The 21,858-nt window shown below is 41.0% G+C and overlaps 1 protein-coding gene across 1 annotated transcript; it reads right to left on the reverse strand.

Moving 5' to 3' along the window:
• Positions 1 to 1,465: 1,465 nt before the first annotated feature.
• Positions 1,466 to 21,563, reverse strand: TRPV3 (transient receptor potential cation channel subfamily V member 3; the record flags this gene model as incomplete). Its single annotated transcript, XM_083875289.1, is given in 19 exon segments — positions 1,466 to 1,560; positions 2,018 to 2,088; positions 2,691 to 2,803; positions 3,204 to 3,475; positions 3,807 to 3,873; positions 4,347 to 4,512; positions 5,133 to 5,206; positions 5,722 to 5,823; positions 6,128 to 6,286; positions 6,936 to 7,112; positions 7,710 to 7,990; positions 8,169 to 8,309; positions 8,494 to 8,670; positions 8,942 to 9,099; positions 9,787 to 9,873; positions 11,441 to 11,545; positions 14,011 to 14,133; positions 21,288 to 21,357; positions 21,360 to 21,563. Coding segments are annotated over 19 exon segments (2,499 nt in total). The 5' UTR covers positions 21,421 to 21,563.
• Between the last annotated feature and the right edge of the window lie 295 nt (positions 21,564 to 21,858).

Below are 21,858 nucleotides of genomic sequence, written 5' to 3' on the forward strand. Positions count from 1 at the left end.
TTTTCTTCTCATCTTCACATCTCCTTCTGAGAAAGCCGAACAGTGCTCAGGTGTGACGTGGTCTGTGGGTACAAAAATGTCCTTCCCCTCAAATTCCTGTGCCCTGCCAGAGCACAGCTGAAGTTCCCTGTGGATCCCATCCATCCAGGCCATGGTTGGAAGCTCAGGACACGGTGTCCTGCAGGACCCACGCTCACCATCCCTGTAAATATCTTTGCATTATCCTTCCCTCTGCAGGGTTCCCTCACGATCTCTTCTGTCTTAAGAAAGTCTTTGGGATCATTTTGCCCACAGCTGCAAAATCCAATGCAATTCTTATTATCATTCAAACACAGAACTGAGTTCCCCCGAGTCTCACCTAAAATAGCACCTTTAAAACAGGCACTACATGAATAATTCTGATGAAAAGCCATGACACTGGAGACACATGTTAATTGAAATTTAAAAGTACACAGAACAAATATTTCTCCTTTTATATACACACATAAAATAGAAAACTAAAAATATAATTCATTGTATTTGGTCATCACAGGTAGTGAAATAAAAGCTACAGAAATGCATTAGAGTCCTCTGAATAAAAAATAATGGCATTGCATTGAACTAATTTTGTTCACCCTGGGAAGAAATACTGACTGACTTCTGATTTTTCTGAAGTGGTTGAATGCAAAAATTAATTCAGAAGAACAGCCAGTGTGGTAACTTTTTATGTAGGAAGATGCAACAGCATGGAAAACCCAAGGAGGAAAAGTAATGCTGTGACTGAAGCAAATATATCCTCCATCAGGAATTATATTTCTGCCCTGTTATTTCATGGGGAGGCACAGACACACAGTAATAAATAAACAGCAATAAACTCCAATTACACCCTGGGGACTGCACAGAGGAAAACAGATCAGGCAAAGCCACTGGGACCTGAGGAGGCTTTTTCCAACTTATGGGACCAAGCCTCCAGTAACACTGACAGTCAATGCAAAAGGTGCAAATGTACCCAGAACCTTGTTATTTCAAAATAATGTACTTCATTTAGTCATCTTCAGAACTGAAATGCTTTGCTTTTCTCCACAACAAGAACTTTTTGTTTTTTCAGTGTACAAAATGAGTTTCTCATGAGTTAGAGATTCCAAAAACCCGCAGATTGGGATCACAGTGGCCTTAATTTTCCACAAAAGGAAGAAATATCTCACATTTGACCTTTTTTATCCAGTTCAACATCTCGAGCCAAGTTTGAGGAGCATCAGGCAAACTTGGACAGCAACAGTTTGAGAGGCTCAGGACTAACCCAGTAAAATAATCCCATTTATTTCAGCTCAGCTGCTCTGAATAAATGGGTTCAAGTCATCAGACTGTGTCACTGAAAGTTTGTGTTCCAGCTGGCTACAGCTGTCCAAAACAGCCACAAAGCTTTCAGCATCCACTGCTGATGCTTTTAACCTTCAGAAGAGCCATACGTCAAGCACAGCCACAACTAAACAGAAGTTTCAGGCAAATCATCCATTTCTTCAAACGTATTCAGGGTGTTTTTGCTATTAGTTCTTGAATTATCTTGAATTTTGCTTGGATCTGCAAAAAAATGCATTGTAAACAAAACAGGATATGGTAGAAGCTGTATAGGCAAGATCAGAGTTTTGCACCTTTTTTTGTTGTTGCTGATAAAAACATGTATTTATTTAAACAGCAAGCTCTCAGTTTGCTACCATATCTTCTGCAGAAATTTCTCATCCCAGAGGGAGCTCATTTCTCAAGGACACTCCTGCCCTGGCGGCAGATAGATGTCTTGGATTTCCTGGCCAACATTTATGTCATCCAATATATATGTTACAGAACTTGTTTGTCACCAACCCTCTCTCCAAGTCTTAAAAAGTAATTTAACACCACTGCCATATTAACCATTAGTTTCTCTAGCAACAATGTGTGGCTTAATAGAAAATTTATATTTTTAAAGGTGTAAAACTGTATCAAAAAGCATTTCTAAGAAGAAAAGATTCTACAAATAGGGTGTCATAAAATTCCACAGTACCTGTTGGCCCTGGATCCTCATTAATAAATGAAACATGGGTTTTCCACTCGGTCCATTTCACTTCATTAATCCTGTTTACATTGTACATAAATTGTGTTATCATCATGCATTATCCCCCAGCTACATCACTGATCTTCCCCCTTTATTCCTTCCTGGGATTGTCACACTTCACCACCTGCTTTGCTGCCACTAAAAGCCTGAATGTCTTCTGCACTGTCAGGCATTATTAGAAGGTGAGGATAATACCAAGATTACTTCATAATTTCACACATTGTTAGTACAGTCTTGAAATATTTAAGTATTTTTCATTAAACAGCAGAGTTCTTTAATATGGTAATCATCAATTACCAATCAACTTAAATGTGATTGCTTTTAAGCTGACATTCAAAGGAGATTATGATAAAGTGACATTTACTGCAAGCAGATTTGAGGCTTCTACAGTAAAAACATATGAAGATGAAAATCTGCTTTCCTACCAAACCATTGCCTACATAAAAATCTATACTTTTTCCCTCTTTAAGCAACTGGTTACAACTGAAAAACAAAACTCAAATTATATTTTTGTGCATCCAGCATAATTTTTAGAGATAATAGAAATATTTTAAAGAGAAATAACCTTGAAACAGCATAAAGAGAGCAGAATTGAGAGCACATTATTCCAGTTTTGCTTTACCTTAAACACACCCTGGTGTCATTTTCAGCCACTTTACACCGTTCTCCCAGCTGGAATTTTTTCTTCAGGCATTTTGGTAAGAATTTTTCAAATTCCAAAATAGTCCTGGCTCTCTATTGGCAGTAAATAGTAAAATAAGTATAGTTAGCCATGGTCTGATTTCACAGCATGCACAGTGTGCAGGTCAAGCCTCCACTCACAGCCAACACCAAAAACAGCAAATCACTGACAATTTGTGCAAATAGGGATTCAGATTCCTGGAAAAACAGTGCAACACATCATCCTGTGACATATCTAGGGGAATGAAAGTCATGGCAGTGCATGGGTTAGAAATCCAAGGCATGATATCACCTTTAAGATTGTTAATTCCAAAGTCGCTACAATTCTCCAATACTGGAATTATTTATTTCTATTATTCACATGCAAAACCAAATGAGGATTTCCTTTAACACTTAACCTGTTGTGTCAGCATGAGAGTTTTAGCCCAAGCACCTCCCAAACTCCCAAACAAACCTGGAGTTTCCAGATGTGCTCACTCTCCTTAGAGATATCCTCCACTGTTTCTCCCATTAACGCAATCAGCATGTTCAAGAGAAGAACAAAAGTCAGGACAACAAAAGTTATGAGGAGCAGGAGGAACAGGACAGGGTACTTGGAGTTCTGCTGGATCTCCAGGTCACCAAGTCCTAGGGTGAGCTTGAAAAGATCCATCAGGACAGGTCCCAGGCTGCTGTTGGAATGGCATTCCCCACCCTCCTGGCACGTCTCAATCAGGGCAGCCAGAGCTGAGAAGAAAGCACAAGGGAATCTCTGTCACAATTATTATTTAAGGATACAGGGCATTTCATCCCAAAGAATTCAAACTGCTTAAGAGAGCCAGAGCTGCCCAGCCCCACAGAGCAGCAAGGTGACAGTTCCTGGAAGCAAAAGGAACCCATATCCAAATGAAATTCCAGAAATTTGAGACTGAGGCAAATGGCTCATCTGTTCACATCTAAACTTAACATCCAGAAGAAACCCCAACATGAGCTCTCATGAAAACAGGCTTCTTATTCATAATAATGCTAAATTTTTTACTCACACAGAGCACCAGTGCTTTTCTCCAGTAATATTTACCTACACCAAATCCCAGCAAAAACACCATGTAGACAACTAAAAACTTGATCACATCTTGCAGGATGACCTGAAAAGGGAATGAAACAGTTGACAGAAATTAAAATTCAGAACTAGCTTTGTGCTTCTGAATTCTGCAGGGATACAAGTGAGGCACACACTAAAGCATCAGACTGCTTTCCTTGAGTAAACAAACCCAAAGGTCTGATTTTTTGTCTCAAGCCTGGTGTGTTCTCTGAGAGTGACTAATTCTGTACAATACAGACATTACAGATTATGATGCAATTAAATTGCAGAACTACATTAGCTGGAAAAAAACCACAAGCTACTCACATATTTAATGTAATAAAAATGTCAACATTAGGATACAAACTAGTTCCTGCTGCTGAAGAACAGAGTGTGTTCTGCTGAAATAATGCATAAAAACTGGAAATAAGACATTTCAAAATGAACTATAAAATACATCTATTTGCTGAATATACTTGATTTGGATTGTAGAACAAGGGAGTATCATCAGGCAGGTAAAACAAAAGAAAAACTTGCCTTTTGAATCATCACACTGTAGATGCCCATGGACTGGAAACCTCTGGTGAAATAGAGCATATTGGCCCAGCCAAGGGCCATTGCCAAAACAAGACACACCAGGTGTTCTTTGTAGGAAAACAAGTACAAAAAGACAGAGAAGATCACAAGCAAAGCTTGTATAAAACTGTTAAAAAACAAACATATATGTAAAAGAGAAATTACTAGCACAAAACCAACAACAGAATGGAAAAACATGAAAACAAGATTTCTTTACTCTTTAGGCTTAATTTGTAATTTCATGCTGCTTTTTTATCCTCCCCATGAAATTTGCATTATAGTTTAATGATAAAATAGGTTGGTGCAAGTGGTATAAGTACATTAACATATAAGGATTGTATTTATTAAAGCTTAATTTGGGTAAACTGTTCTCCCAAAAATAGCTGCTCAATTGTACATTTTGCTGATAGAGACATTAAGAATCCTTACAATATCTTAGAAGCCATTTAATTGCAGCTTCAGCTTAATGAATTGATAAAATCATTACAGATTTTCCACAAATAGGGAAGACACTGGCAGGTGGGAAAAATCCACTCCATGAACATCAGCCCTGGTATTGTTATTGACAGTGCAACCAATAGTTTGTGTCACAGAAAAGCTGCAGGTAAACTTACATCCATCCCTCTAAAACTGGTACTTTTTAGGGGAAAAAAGTGAATATCTGCTAGAGGAGCACATTATCTGTGACCATGAGATTGAGATTTTTATATATAGTGGGAAAAATATATATATACATGTCAGACTTACAATGCAAAGTGGAACCAGGCATCAGAGAGAATCGACTGCAGGTCTGAGGGCCTGAGCAGGAAAATGGCCACACTCTGTGCAGGCAGAAACAGAAAATACAGGCTTGGTGGAAGAGAAAACAGACCTAAAATCTGCTTTTCAAAATAATTTAACTGGTGCTCTACACTAATCCATCTACTGGTAAAACTTGGTAACTTCCAGAATTATTTTTTTTATAGGGCTGTCAATTCAAAGGTTAAAATTCTGTCATCTCTGGCATAATTTAAATTACTGTTTTTAAATACTCACAGTGCATGGTAAAGTTATACCATGGAAATTTTTTTTTTCATTACAACTTGCAATTCTTTTGTCCTTAAACCAAATAATTTGGCAATAATTGAAAACCAAACATCTTTATATTTGTTTCACAGTTGTACTCAAATATATAACCAGAGTCATTCTGAGCAAGTGATTGTGCCAAAGATTTGAAAATTACACATATCAAAGATACTCCATGTCTATTGCCAATATCATCAGCAGCTTATTCATAAATTTAAACAACTTCTTTACAAATTAGCTGTATAGTTGTCACAGAAAAAAAAAATCTTACCTCTTTTATGGCTATAAATATTGCTCCTAACATAACCATCACCTGTCCTGAAAACTGCAGCCACCCCACTCCTCGGGTCAGAGCCAGTGGATAGGGAGGAGCCTGCAAGACAAATCCAGATGGAAAAATCTCAGTTCCATCCCTGAAGGGTAAAAGGCAAAGCAACAGAAACCCTCACACCTGTAACTCTCTGGGTTCACAATTTTTTTTTCCCTTCCAGGGAGAATTTTCTTGATGTATTTGTATTTTTAGGTCACTTCCACAAAATGCAAATCTGATGCTCCCACTCTTCTATACCCAGATATTCCAAATATCTGCTCTTGTTTTAGCATTTTAAATACAATTCAGGAAATACTGTTGCTTTTTAAGTCAGTAAAATTTGGTGAGATTCAGCTGCTGTACTCACTTCATTTTCATTAGGCCTGTGGTAGGAAACCAATGTTAATGTCACATTGTACAGGAAATAAAAACAGCAGGACATGAAAAACATGTGTCGTGCAAACTTCTTCCATTTCATCCTCAGGAGTGAGTTCAGAGGCTCCAAAGTCAGCATTTCATGACGATTCTGCAAAGAAAAAAATAAAATAAAAAAAATTAAATATTTCAACTTGCTGCCTGTAAGGAGACTGAATTTTAGCTGTGAATTTTGTGTATTTTATTCCAAGCTATCCTTTCTACACTAGAAACACCTCTGTGCTCAGGGATGTGCCAGGTCACCCTGAGATGGGACAAAGGGACAATTCCTCCTCCTGCTGGGGTTTGCTGCCATTCCCAGCCTGGTGAATTATGACTAAGCTATAATTTAAAATTCTCCAGAGAACTCCCAGTCCTATGGAAGTTTTGTGGCAGGATTTGAATTCAGCAAATGTAGAATCCTGGCTTTGTAAATCAAACACTCCTAAACACCTAAAACACAAGCCTGTTAAGTGAAGTTTCTTTGGTCTTACCAGTTTGGCCATATTTATGTTCCTAAGTCAAACTGATGTTTCAAATGTAGGAAAAGACACTCCCAAAATAACTAACCTATGTTGCAGGAGCTGATGCATGTTTGCTTACAGCTGACATTATGCAGCAACATGAAATTTATCTTGCTCCTGATACAAAACCTGAGAGCCAAAAATTACTGTTCACAAGTAATTCAGTTTGCAAGGCTGCCACATCTAAAATGGGGGTACTGCTAGAAAAAAAAAATCATATAAAAATAGGCAACTTACACCAATATTTGTATTATAGACAATGATTTCCAGCACTGAGTTGTCAGCAGTGGTATCCAGCTCTGTCAGATCATACAGAGAAGACTGAACAGGACCATAAGCCCAGTCTGTGAATTTTCTTGACAGGCTCCTGTTTGGCTTCTCTCTGATCTCTCTGCTCAGGATGTACTTCAGGATCTAAAACATGAACAGATCATTTGTCAGCAGCTGTGTTGTTCATGGGAAAGGAGACAGCACATGAATATACTCGCCCAAACTCCCAAACTCCCACCTTTTCCCTATAACATTTGGTACAGTTGTGCAATTGAATGTATTTGTAATTGTGTTACTCAGTGAGGGGTGCTGGAGGTGAAAAACCTCTGAGAAATAAGTTCAGTGTTTTAAATGCCTTCGGATTTTCTGTCAGAGATATTTTTCTAAAGGGTGAAAGCACAATTTTCCATGTGCTCATTTATGCCTTCCTCGAACTGAATTACTTTCTAAACCATCCCATTGCCAATTCTTTATACTACAGTTAATTTATGCAAAACAAATTCTACAGCAGTACAACAGAGGAGTTCTAGTGAGTTTTCTGCAATTGTTTGGTGGTAAATGCAGAATTTCTGTACAGCAGAAGGCTGGTTCTAAACAGCTTGTGTAGTTTGTACAGAGGAATGGAGTTACAGAGAAACCTCAAAGCATGAAAACAACACTGCAATGGAAATATTTGTGTTTTGAACAAAATTAGCTCACCAAATACACGTTTCTCTTAGATGCCACTGAAATCACACCCACCTCTAATTTCCCAGTTTTTGCAGCCAGTTGCAGTGGTGTCAAACCCTCCTTATTCTTGGTTGTTTCCAGATTTCTGTCTTTACTTTTCAGCAGGATCATGTCGTACATTCTGATCACAAAGTCATTCTGTGTTCTGGAGTCCTCTGCCACGGTAACTAATGCATGGAGGATGTTGTTTCCTCTGGAATCCTGAGAGGAAATATTGGTCCTGGCATTGTCCATTAACAGCTCAATTATGTCTGGCTGGTTGGTACATGCTGCTAAAGCCAGTGCAGTCTCACCTACAGAATCACAGAATGCAACATGTGCTCATGTTTTATTTCAAGCATTCAAATCAGAATAGAAAACATTGTGTTAACCATTTTAATGGTTTATATGAAAGCACATTTAAGCTCTTGTTTTATGGAAGATTGGGGTATTCCTTCTTAACTTTTCCAGAGATATCTCAATTCCACTTACCAAAATAAAAGCCTTCATGCTTGTGTTTGGGATTAAAGAAAATACCCTGGGCACGAGCATTGACATCAGCTCCCTTTTCTATGAGGCTCTGGGTGATTTCATACTGTCTCCTCTCAATGGCAATATTTAGAGCTGTCTGGCCTGAAAAAGCAGACACAGGAGTTTAGGCTCAGTCTCTCAAACACACTCTGAAACATTAATGATTTTTCACAATGGATGGCACCAGTGATAATGAATAAAAGTTGGTTCCAGGGATTTAAACCATCATTATTTTATGGAGGTTATGTTTAACCATATACCTGAAACTGCTATCAGATGGCAATACCTTTATATGCCTCTTCTGTGTATGCTGCATTGATAAATCTCTCCAAAATACCGTTTTCCTCAGCGAAGGACAGGAGCATGTTCACTATCTCATTTGTGTTCTGGTTGATGTTCAGCAGAGCTTTCATCAGACAAGTTTTGCCCGTGTCTGAAGCCGTGAACTTCTTCATCAGGTAATCTACAGGAGTGAATTTTGAGATTAGATCATTGTTACTTATTAAACTTCTGTTCATTAGGGGTGAAACCTGAGGTTAAACTATTTGCCAAACCATTACTCCACTCTGTTTCACTTTGTTCTTGAGCACCGAGGCAACCTTGGTTTTGCTGTTGGACATCCCGGTGCCGTAACTCCCAAATTCACAGGGAAATAAAGACATTTCCCAAGTTCAGGAAATCAAGATAGTTCCTTAAGCCAGCAGCATCCCTCCCCCAGGGGCTGCAGAGCTCACCTGGCACAGACAGGTTGGTGCAGGCACTCGATCGCTCCTTCAGCTCGGCCAGGAGCCGCTGCAGCTCCTCCACGTTCCCCTCGGACACTGCCCGGAACAGGTTCCTCTTCAGCTTCTTCCTGGCACTCGTCAGCTCAGGGCCTTGGCATGCGTTGGCACTGAATTGTGAGAAATCATCATGGAGTTGCTGGTGTAATTTATCCTGGTTTATTTTATTTTGTTTAAGAAGAGTAAAACCAAATACGATTATTGGCCCCAGACCACACAAACTTGTCCTGCTTCCATGGATAGTTCGGAACATTTCTCACATTGCTCATTTGCAGGTAAGTGGGCTGTTGTGAGGGTGCTTTATTATGAACAGCACATTTTTCAAGCATTTTGTGGTTTTTACAGTTTATTCAGTATTATTCTTCTAGAAAAAAAGACTAAGAAATATTTCTTTGCTGTGCCACAACTGACTGCAGTGCTGAGGTTACGTGGTGCTGCTCTCTCAGCAGAAGGGAGTTCTTAACCTCACATCTTACACCACTTTCTGATCATCCTTTATTCAGGAAAGAGAAATAGTTCATATTTTCCTCAAGCAGAAATACTCCATGCCTGACTTTGGTGTGTAGGTCCTGCCATCTAAGAAACACCCATTATATATAAAGAAATCTCACACGAAATATGAAAATTGAGAGATTAGAGTTGTTTATTTCAACATTTAATTATTGAAGGATCAGAAAGGCATGCACACACATGACCTTTTTTTCCTAAAACACGGCAGGAAAAAATAAGTAATACCTACTCCAGCACAGATTTAATCAGCTGAAAATGTGCTGAGAAATATTTGTGTCTCCACTCACCCACAGCTCTCGGCATTAGGGCTGTATTCAGTGGCATCATCCTGAAGAGACTGTGGGGAATCCATGTCTTCCCCATTTCCAGAGGCACTGCAGAGAAAGAAAAGCAAATGTGTCAGGATATTAGCAGGTATTTCTGCAAATTGCATGAAGAAACAGTCAGTGGTAGGACAGGGTATCTACACTAGAGCTTAAATTAGTCCAGTTTGACATTGGCCTTTTAATTCCACTGTTTTATCTCCCACATGGATTTTAAAGGGAGTGATAAAAATGAAGAGACTCGCAGGAATTTATTATATTTTTTAAAAAGACTACATTAGGAAAGCAATCTGCTTTGTGTTTCATTATATTATTTCACTACAAATCCTGAAACAGTGGGAATTTTTTCCTTTTGTGTTTTTAATGATCACTGGTTTTTATGCATCACCCTGAATGCTTGAAGCTCACATTCTTCCTTTTTACAGGCTGAATTTGTCATCTGGCACAAAACAAATGCTAAATCAGTAGCGGTGAGTGGGTTGCAAGCCCACAATGAAAGATTTACCTAAAGATTTACTAGACTGAACACTTTAAGCAATTCAGGAGTGTTTTGTGGGTGACTTGAATGAAATAAATTGAGGACTGGGCCTTAAATAGATATTTAGGTGATATATTTAAAGGATTTTCAATGGCATTGATATTTTGTAATTGCTGTACATAATTTCCACACAGTCCTAAAAGCAGATCTGACTTAGAAAAATTAGGATAAATGAGTTTCTTGCTTGTATTTTTGTTTTCTCTAAGGTTCAGATTGGATGAACTAGCTCAGGTTAATAATTTAGGGAACCTGACCTATTAATTATTGGCAAAACAGATGCATGGACAGCACTGCTCTGCAGGTATTCCCTTCCCTTTGAAATAAAGCTGGGAGCTCTGAGTCCATTCTTATTCCATCTGTCTCTTCTCTGCAGAAAGCTGAGTAATGTGGTGACAAAGCAAATGTGCAGGTCACTTCCTGAATGAGAGGGGGAAATTTGGACACCTGTCATCTGAAACCAAAACCAGCCTGTCAGCCAATTCCTAAAAGCTGACCAGACACACTCAGACAACAAAAACCTTTGTGGACCTGTGCCAGATTTGTGACATATTTCCCTTACTCATAATTATTGGCTGTTAGTACCCCACACTTTTTTTTTAAATTAAGTGTGTTCTTCTCAGTCATAATTTTTCTCTATTCATTCAGCATAAATGGCTGCTTTAAATATTTCAGATTCAGCATTTCCACATTTGATTGTTAATGAGCAATAGAGGGAAGACGTCAGCAGCCAGCTGGGAACAGAGCTTGCTAAATTAGGCTGTGGTCTTCACACAGCAAAAAACACCCAAATGAGAGCATGGAGTTTGTTCTAATGCATCATAAATAGGAGGCTAAGATTTTAAAAAAAAATCTGATTTAAAATTTAATCAGATCTGAAGCCTGATTTATTCCATGGGAACGACAGAAGTAGATAAAACAAAAGATAGATCTCCAGTGAAGTTCTGACTTTGAAATGACCAAAAGCTATGAAAAGTCATGTGAAATGCTGGCACTGAGGCCCAAGGAGAATTAAGGGGAAGCTGCTGGGAAGAAAATAGATATATTTGCAGCAGGACCATTGCTTGTGCATCTGTGACTTACCACGGGCGAATATTTGAGTCCATGGGTTTGGAAAACACGGGGGGAGAGGTGTTGTTGGGAGTGGCATTGCTCTCAAAACCATCAATCTCCAGAAAAAAGTGGGAACTGTTGAAGACAGTGCATTTTAAAAAATATCAGTCATAAAAGGCAAGCCTAACCATAAACTAAGAAAAGAACTACCAAGGGCAAGCTTGACAATTTATCTCTCCTGGCATTAAAGCTGAGCTGGAGCAGAATTTATCTGCTTCCCCTGAGGGGATCCCAACCTCCAGCCTGTGCCCAGCTCTTCCAGGCTGGCAGATGGGTAAAAGTCCCAAGGTATTTTTAGAACACATGGCATCAGATCCTGACATGTGTGAGCAGCAATCTCTAAACCAGCCTTGCACCCAGCTCTTCTCACTGCCCAGCCACATAAAAATGCTTTTTTTTCTTTTAATCCCAGTCCCTGCTGGGATTAAAAATTGGCTCCTGATTCCAGCCAGGAGCCATCAGGATGGATCATTTCAAACCCATTAACAGTGATAGTGATTAAATTAAAAAGTTTGAAAGGTCACACGTTCAGTGACATCAAGCATTTCCACCAGCCAGGGTTGAATGTGTTCCCCTTGCCTGCATGACATTTTACTGTTTTCCCTACAAATAATTATATAAATATTTGTAGTGAAAAGAAATAAAATTTGGAACAACACAGAAAAAGTGATACAAAAAGAAAGATTTCACCTTTTAAAAGCCTGCAGAGTTGAGAGGCAAAAATCAATGGTTTGGTTTTACTGGATCTCAGTAAAACATTGCTACAGCTCACCACAGGCACAGGAGTTTCAGTGGTGGGTGCAGCAACTCCCACAGGGGCTGTTGTTCAGAAACTGCCTTACATTTCTAAAATGTTGCAGCAGCCACCTGGAAAACCTTTCCAATTCACCTAATATTTATGGGTTTGTCCATAGGGCATTTTTTTTCTAACTGCATCTTCCCCAAAAAATCTTGTTGAAGTACATGCATTGATGGTAAAATGCAGTGTATGATTAGGACACTACTGAATAACCTGCTGATATTTGCTGAAAATAGCAGTGTCTGGTTCATCTCGTTTTCCAATGGCTCAGTGATCCAGATGTTAATTCTGGCATCCAACAGCTGTGCAGCAGCTGGGAAGGGAACTCTGCTTTGGAGGCTGACAGACCTCACCTCTCCTGGCTTGAGGGTTACCTGGGGATGTCACAGGGCAGAAAAAACACCCCCAAAAGCCACCGTGCAAAACCGGGTGCCATCAAATAGCCCAGTGCTGACGTGGCCGGGTGCTCTGCCCACAGCCATCAGCAGGCTCTGACAGCCTCCTCCCCGCCTGCCCCTCGGATTTCCTGTGCTTAATCACAGAATTAATCCACCCCAATTCCAGCAGGGAATGCCAGGGAATGTCCTTCAAGAAAATGAATATTGCCAATACACGCTGAGAGTGAGAAATGCCACCCTGGGAGTGCAGCAGCTGCCGGTGGGGAGGTGGAGGGAGAGTTTTGAAGGAACAGGATGAAGCAGCCTTGGAACATGTAATTAATAGAATATGTTAAAGCCCTGCATTAAAATCCACGTGGGCTCGGCGCTGTGTGTTACAGGAATCCTGCCAGCCACACCCGGAGCTCTGGGCTGAGAGGTGGGAAAAACCCCAAGGTTACTATTCCTGAGGCCACAATGAATGTAAGATAGGAGTTAAGTAATTGAGGGCTTGGCTTTGGCAATATTCCCATAATCTGCCGTGGACTTGCCCCTTTTTGAAGTGCTGGGTGTATCATGAGCTGTTCAGACACCTTGTCTCCCCCCATATGCCACTAAAGAGCTTCTCTTCTTGAATTTAATGACAAAAAGACAAATTGGACCACCCAGGCAGTGGATCTCAAATAACTAATGGCACCATTCCTGTGAAAAGTGATTCCTCTGATTATTGAGAATTATAAATGTCAGAACAGCCACAATTGGCCAGGTCTTCAGAGTTTCAGAAATTGCCATAATAACCAGTAATTATCCAGAATGAAAAGTTTATGAATGAAAATTCATCCTTGCTCTACAGTAACTTAGTTGAATTCAGAGCATCAGGCAGGAATTACATTTATATTAATTATATTTTCCCATTCATATTAAATACAAACCCTCAATCCCTTTATTAATTCTCTAATATCAATTATGAATGAAAGTGAATATTTTATAAAACAGCAAAATAGTCTCATTAATCAGACTAATGAAAAATAGAGTGAATTTGGGTTTCTGTTTGTGATAGGATTTTTCAAACCTCCTGCTCTCCCAGCCTCCTGCCTCTCCATAATCTGTCACATTTCCATGTGAGGCTAAGTTTGAAATGCTCCTTTTTTCAGGCCAGCATCTCTTACATAAAACCTGGTGAGTTCTTCCATGTGTTCTCTTAAAAAAAATATATATCACTTTATACCAAACATTAACCATCATTAGGTCGGATTCTTGTGAGGTTGTACAGAGCAAAGATGTTGGTGGTATTTCAGTACAAAGATCTCTTAAAGGAGATAAAGCAGGGAGTTTTAGTGGTTTAGACTGAGCTGGAGTCCTACCTTTTCTTGGTGGGAGTGCCTTCAGTCACCTTTTTCTCTTGCTGGTTTGCAGGGGGAATTCCAGGCGCGTTTGTTTTCTTGCCCATTAGTGGAACAATTTCGTTGTTATCTTTAATCATGTTTCTGCAGCAGAGAGAAATCAGTTACTTGACTCTCGTTCTTTCCTTTGAAGGAAGTGTGGGGACCAAATTACCTGTTTACAGTCTCTTCACGTGTAAACACACAAGTATTGATCCTTTTCCCCCCAAAGTTTCTCATTTTTCAGCTGCTGAGCTGAAAATTTCACCATTTCATGTGTCAGATCTGGAGGGTTATACTCATGACTCATTAGATTTCAGTCTATGACAAGTGCCATTAAAAGTGGTACCAGGAGAACCATAAATTCAAGCCTGTGCCTAAATTAAACTGAAGGGAGCCTGTCAGTCCCAGTGACAGTGTGTGTTATTTAGAGAAACAGAAAGAGCACGATGACTTTTATAAGTAGCCCTAAAGTTGGGCATCTTTACAGTTAATCTGAGCAGTTTGCTCCTGACCAAGACAATTTCATAAAAGGAGTAAATTCTAGGAAGATCTGTGCAACAGAAAATGACTAAAGGAAGATTCCATATGTGAAAAGAACAAAGAAAATTCCCTGAAAATTCTCAGTGCATTGGAACAGCAGAAGCAGCAGACTGAAAATGATGCCCAAGGTGAGCTCAGCTAAATTATCACATGGATAACAGCCAGGATTTGTGTCTTGGTGATTTCCCAACATTTCCTCAGGAAAAAGAAAATAAAACCATGATTCTGCTGGATGGAAATGACCCCCAGCATGACACAAAAGGATCCTGATGCGTATTGCCTGCCTAGGAACACCCACAGCATGAATTCTGTAAGGAATAATGAAGAACATCTCCCTGTTTCTCAGTCTAGCACTCAAGGGCATCATTTTAAATGACCCAGGATAATTTGAAAGCAAGAAGGTGAATTTAGGACACATTAAAATTCACTGAAGTTAAACCCAGGAAGATTTATGAGGTCAGGGTTCCATTCCCAAGGAAATCAAGGGAGCGGCCTCCACACCCAAGGACAAATGGTAAAAATAATTTGCCTGCAAAGTTTGAACAGAATCAACTACACATTTTTCCCCCTCCTACTCCACTTTCCTTAATGTGACAAATGTACACACACAAACTTTCTGCTCCTGTCACAGTGCTGTCAGTGTGCCTTAGCACCAGGATTCCTTCATTATGGGAGTATCAAGATACAGAAAGCAGATTGTTCAGAGTGTTTGAGAAGACATGACACCTGGTATGAGAGAGGAGCCAAGAATATCAAATACACTGGTATTTGACTGAAAGTCTATTAATGCATAAACAACAAATGTTTAATTATGGCAATTTTCAATCCCAAGTACAGAGAACTGAGAATTTACAGGGTCCAAACACTCCCAAGTGCAGCTGTAATCTCTTGGCACTCTGTGGAATAGGAACTTGAAACATTGGAAAGGACTCCTTACCTTGCAAAGGCTGAAAGAAACAGGCATGAAAATAAATTCTTATTGTGTTTTCTACCATTGGCAGGTGTGTTCACACTAGGAAACATTCCTAGTTTGGATGAATTCCCTATGAATTCATATCACAGCTTTCATAGAAATAATTTATAAGGGGAAAAATATTTTTACTTGCATATGAAGTACACCACAGCTTTTAGTAAATGCAGAGAAGAGCTGAACTTGGTGATGACACAGTGGAGGTGGGAAGAGGGGGTTTGTCTGTGGCTCTGGAAATGCCACTCACGTAGTCCCCAGACACATGTTGTGTCAGTGAATACACTGATAAACATTTAGTCTAAACACAGCTAAAACAAATGACTGTTGTCTTGCTTAGTTCATAAATAATTCTGCTATTTACTTCTTACCAAGTACTTAAAGAATACAAAGCAGAGTGTGGGCAAAGACAGCTCCCATCCTGACGAAAAGGCAAATGGGATACTTGATATAAATCAAATAAAAGGGGACCGTGGTGGTGATGGACATCAAATAGCTTTACAACCTAAGTGACTTTAAAGGAAGAGAATAGTTGGGAACAGATTAAAAAGTCCAAAAGCCAACAAAAGGAGTTGCCACATTGAGAAGGGCACAGCTGGGTGTGAAGTCAGAAGGGTGGGAGAGTAGAATGAAGAGCTGGAGGAATAAAGATCAAAGTTAAATTCTTAAATTCCTCTGTTTGTGAGTGATGCTGGAGCTGCTCAGAGATGGCAACACCTTCCTGCAAGGGCAGCAGCTCAAAGCCCCATCTGCAGTCAGTTTTCAGCACAGAGATTTCAGCAGTGACTCGAGAACAGGCTGCACCTCTGAGGAGAGGTGGGAAATAATCAAACATAGCACTGAAGTTGGATTGGATGATGAAGGACTGCTGAACCATCAGCGATGGAAGGAAGCAATTTGGGAAGGAAAAAAGAGGACAGATTTCCTTAAGTACAGAGGGAGTACACTTTCAAAAGCACAGAGATGTGACTGTATCCCAGCCAAAAATCTATTTAAAGTGAGCTCTCAGCCTGCCCAAGGAAATAACTGCAGGCACTGTAGCAGAAGTACCTTGTTACAGTGCTGAGGTAGTGTCTGCTTCATTTTTAATCACAATTAATTGTGTGCTGAGATGAAAACGAAGCTGGGCTTTCATCAGCAGCTTCCAGTGCACTATCATTTTCTGTAATCTCTGACAGATAGAGAAAAACAGTACAGCAGCCTGAAAAGTGTCAGATCTAAGCAGTGTAGCTTACCTAACCTGATACAGAGTGTTGTCTTTGGCTGTAACTCTTTTCTACTCCCATTATCTCCTTAATTGTCACTTGCAGGCCACCAGAGAAGTGGCTTGTTTGAAGTGGCCAGCAAGACAAAAACACTGCGTTGATTTATAGAATTAAGAATTACTTAGAAAGGGATCTGAGGAGTTGGTATCTGACCTCCAGTGTGCTGGGGGTAAGGAAAGGGAGTTTATCTGTGCTGGTGAATGGGATTCTGCCATTCCTACACATTATCACAGACTCACCTTCTTCTTATCTGGGGACAAGAAAAATCACACATATCTGTATCTTTGTATCTCAGTAGCAGTTTATATGATGTGGGTAAAGAGAGAATCCTATACATCAGAAGAAACACTCAGCTGTGATGCTGTGGCACAAAGGTCTCCCCTTCCCTGGGGGCAGAGGAGGGGAAGTGATTTCCAAGAGCTGTTTCATTCTCAGAACAGACCATGACACTTTCCAGCACCTATGACCCAATTCTTGCTGGCCCATAAAAAATAAATTCCCTCCCCAAGGGGAAAGCTGATAAAACTTCATTCTGACTTCTCTTTATTATTTATGGGTCATATCAGCAGAAAGTTACACTTGGTAGGAAGAGCTTCATCTTCCTGTAAGATGTTTAAACTTTTGAGGGGCATCCATAGACTTCAGGTGCTACCCAAAATGCTCTTCTTGGTGAGAAATTTTTACTTTCCTATGAGGTTTTTCCTAACAGAAATTTAAAGAAGACTCTGAAAAGCAAGATTTTTTCCCTGAGAATAAATTATTTGAGATTATTTACCTGCCTATTTCTGAATTAAACAAAAAGAAGAGTTTTTCTGTGTTGAAATAACTTATTCTATAATTTATATTTGGCTTTCAGTGGTCACTACAGTAGCTGAAACTTTTGGTAGAAGATGATGAATGTATTAAAGTTTTGTTTGTATGAATATGGATCCCCTTGACACAGGAATTAGGAAGTGCAACAGTGTTCCAGGCTGACAAACACAAATTAAATGAGGCCTGTCCTTCTCCACTCCTGAATGCCCATGGAAAGAGCATGGCACAGCTCAGCAGAGCCATTTACAGGCCAGAAAAACAGAAACAAGCACAGCAGAAACACATTCTCTGCGTGGAGGATGGGTTTCACCTTTGTCTCTGGAAGATTTCCCTCTCTCCAGAAGCATCACACCCCAAAGAGCCCTGGAGCACTCACCCTGCTCACAACACCTCCATGTCGGCGCGGACGGATCCGGGCGGCGAAAATCAAAGCGAGGCCCCACTGACAACATCCAAAACTCATCTGCCAAAGGAGCAAAAGCACTTTCAGGCTCCAGACTATCCTGAAAACACAGACCCAGGCTGCTCCAGGCATCCGGTGTGCTCAGCTGGGGAGCAGAGCCAGGAAAGAGCCGAGGAAGCGCGGCCGTACGGGGTTTGCTCCATCTGAAATTAGGGAGCAGGGAGAAACTGGCCAGGCAACAACTGCTGGCTTCAGAGCTGCCAAAGTGGGATGACACACAGGCAGTTAATTACACACTGGAGTGTTACTAAAGCTGAGTTGCTCACAGGTGACTTCTTGGCAGCAGTGGAGTATCTCAGGCCATCACTGCTCTGCAGTTTACACGCTGTTTGCAAACGAAAATGGTGATGCACCTGCATTTGGGTTGTAAATGACACCTTCATGTCGTGCTCTGTTTATTACATGGCATGGACCTACTCAGGAGGGAGAAAGCAAAAACAAGGAAATGATCCTAAGTGTTCCAGCAAGAAAAATTTTTGCTGTTACTTCAAAAACTTACAAACTGTATTAGAAAATCTTATACTTTCATAGGGAAAATGTGGTAGGTGTATTAAAATTCTTCCCCACCTGTAAAGGTTTTTGATGAACATGTCCCCACAGGGGCTGGGGGAACACAACCAGGTGGGTTTCACATCCCTGGGACAGGCAATGGCTTTTCTCAGCTTTTCTACTTTGGAGTTGTTGAGCAATGGTGAATGCAGAATCCTGGTCTGGGACATACCAGAAGAGTGACCAGAAATTTCTCTGCTCTTTTTATAGAGTCTTTGCATTATCACCAAAAATAGGATGTGAAAAACTCGTATGTCTCTGCAGTCAGACCTGCAAGGTGTATTTACAGCTGCTGGTCTTGACTTAATTATTAGATGGGAGTTTAAGAGGAACTATGAAGGCAGCAAAACAGGAATCTTTTTTCAGCTGTAGACAAGGGCAAAAAAGAGCCAAGTTGGGTGGTGTTCTTTGGTAGGAGGTAGATCAAAATTTGAAGGTAAACCCAAAATATCTTTGGATGCTACAACACAGACATTTTAATCCAAAGATTATGGCATTAAAACACATCTACAAACTTAAGCTAAGCTCCTCCTGTTCATCAAGTATCTTTAGAAACAGGTCTGCTGGGTGTTACATTTGCCTCAGACGTTGTGTGAAATGCCAGGAGCACTGCACAACTCCTGGTGATGAATCAGCTCCCCAGGAGCTGTGTGGGGAAAGGGGCTGTGCCTGGGCTGGTTGGATTTGGCACTGGGGATCCCTTTGGTTGGAGGTGCTGAGCACACATCCAGCTCTGCCCAACACAAACTCCTGCTCTGCTCCAAACCCTCTGCCAGGAAATGTTGTTCACATCTTGCCAAAGGCCTGAGCTAAACTGTGACAACCCAGAGGCAGCTGCTCTGATGGTCTTTTAGCTGCTGCTGTAAGAACCTGCAATAAGGACTGCATCCTCCCATTCCCTCCTGCCTGGGAGAGCAGCAGCTTGGTTCTCAACACAAACTGTGAGAAAATGTTTAATTGAAGCCACTCTGAGGATGAAAATAGGCAAAGCCACATGAAATCTGGGTGAAGGTGTATTTGAGGACTCTTGCTTTACCTCTGATCAGCCACAGTAACAGAAATCCTTTTGCTAAGGAGAGAAAATGAGTTTGGCAGCAAGCAGGACTTTGAAGTTGGAAAGCAGCTCTATCTGCAAGCACCCAGATCTGTGTGGTTTAGCAGAACACAGGACCTAGCAGCAGGCTCTATTTATAATGCTGTGGCAGTTATCCAGAGAGGAAAAACTGGGACAAGCTGCAGCAAGAGAGGCAGAGCCCTGCTCCCAACCTGCCCAGGGAAAGGTGCAGGGACTGCAGGAGCTGTGAACAGCTCCCACTCAGCACCTCCACTCCCTCCTGGCTGTCTGTGCTCTGGGAGCAGCTGCTCCTTGCTCTGTCAGGGCAGCTTTGACCCTCTGAACCCCAGGGTGGCCTTTCCTCTGCAGATGTCAGATTTAGGGAGCAGGAGCCCTGCCTGTTTCTGGCTGATCTCCCTGAAAACAGAATGTTGAGGTGCTGTGAGCCTGAGCTGGGCTGCTTGTGAGGACAGACTTGAGAGCCAGGAAATGAGAGGCAGAGCTGCAGTCGGTCACATCTGTGCAAACATTTTCTTCCAGTTTTAATCATTAACCTGCTCAGTCTTTTTGTTCCCTGCTCCACCCTGATGTTTCTGACAAGGGCAGCATTTTTCAGGAGCCATGGAGGGTTTTGCAAGAGGCTCTGTCATGACCATGACCATTTTATAGAGTTTTACAGCAGTCACCAGCTACTTCAGCTACTGAAGAGATGCCAGAAGTGTTAAGAACATTAACAATATGCATGTCCTATTAAAATTACTTGAAAATTTCAGCTTTGGACAGTCTGTGCAGCACAAATAAGCAGCAGAAGCCCTATGTGGCATTATTTTGTTTTCCTAGCAAGTGTTAGACTCAGTAGAAACCAAAATGAACAAGATGAAGGAAACCCCAGATGGGAGGGAATGAGCATTTGGAGATCTTCCATCTGACATCAGAGAGTCAGAGCTGCATTTGCTCTTCTGCTGATACAGGACACCATCCCAGGCCAACTCACATTAGAAGTTATTGAGATGTTATATTTAATTCTGTGATTTTCAGTACCCTAACAGAGTCACTAAGGGGAAAAGCCACTATCTAAATGCATTTTTGACCTTGGGTAACATCAAGAATAATTGTAAATTACTGATTGTCATCATTCCATTCCCCAACCTCCTTAAAAATAATCCAAAATATGAGAATTAAAACAGTGAGCATACCAGTAGCAACCCACTTCCCCTGAGTATAGCATTTAATTGATTCACAGGAGTCTTCCATGATTTTTCACTGTGCTCTCCTCACTCCTCCCCTCGGAGTTAAACTTGTCCTGAGCTCACCTCTGTGTGCTGCTACACAAAGAGCTGTTCACACCTCTCCAGACAACTGAGCAGCACTTGCAAATATTTACACATTATGCTCATAAATTGCAAGATAAGAGGCTGCTTTATGCAGCTGAGCAACAGGAAAATAAATTAGCCTGCAAGTGTGTGACTCTCACCTACCAGGAGACAGCCTTGTGGGAAGTCATTCCAGGAAAATCTTGGGATGTCACTTACCAGTTGGTGCAGTCTGGGCTGCAGGGACAAGTCAGCCTCTTTAGCAATGCAGTGATGCATTTTTGCACAGCACCCATAGCTGGAAATCTGCTTCCCAAAGATCCCTGGCAAAAAAGAACAGTCCCGTGCACGAGGGGGTGGAGAAGGGTTGCTGGAGCCTCCATCACAAATATATCTCCCTGCAACCACAGCACTGTGCAGTTCATTCGTTTTGCTTGGATAAAAAATTGTTATCCTAATTATTTCCTATTCTTCCAAACTGCACTTCCTGGACCCAATTCCAGCTGCTGCCCTGAGAGTCCTGCTCAGCACTGTGAGCAGCTCCCCTCATGACACTCCTCACTCTGTCCCTGCTCTTTTCTTTCTTTCTACAGCAGGGAAAAATAACTTTTTTATTCTGCATTTGAGCAGTGCCCCACTGAATCATAGCCAAGGGTCACATTAAGGGAACAGAAGAGCAGAGAAAAGCCTGATCCTATATCTCAGCTTCTACCCACTCCCCTAAACCAAAAAACCCAAAGCTGCCTCCCTTCCTCCCTTGTTATACCCTCTCCTCACCTGCCAGAGTGCTCATTTCCACCTGCATCTCCCTAATTCCCAAATCTGTGGCAAATTCTCTAAGCAGGGATGGGCTCAGTAATGAT

This window comes from Zosterops lateralis, assembly GCF_965231275.1.
Source record: "Zosterops lateralis genome assembly, chromosome: 19".
In the NCBI taxonomy this organism is placed as follows: domain Eukaryota; kingdom Metazoa; phylum Chordata; class Aves; order Passeriformes; family Zosteropidae; genus Zosterops; species Zosterops lateralis.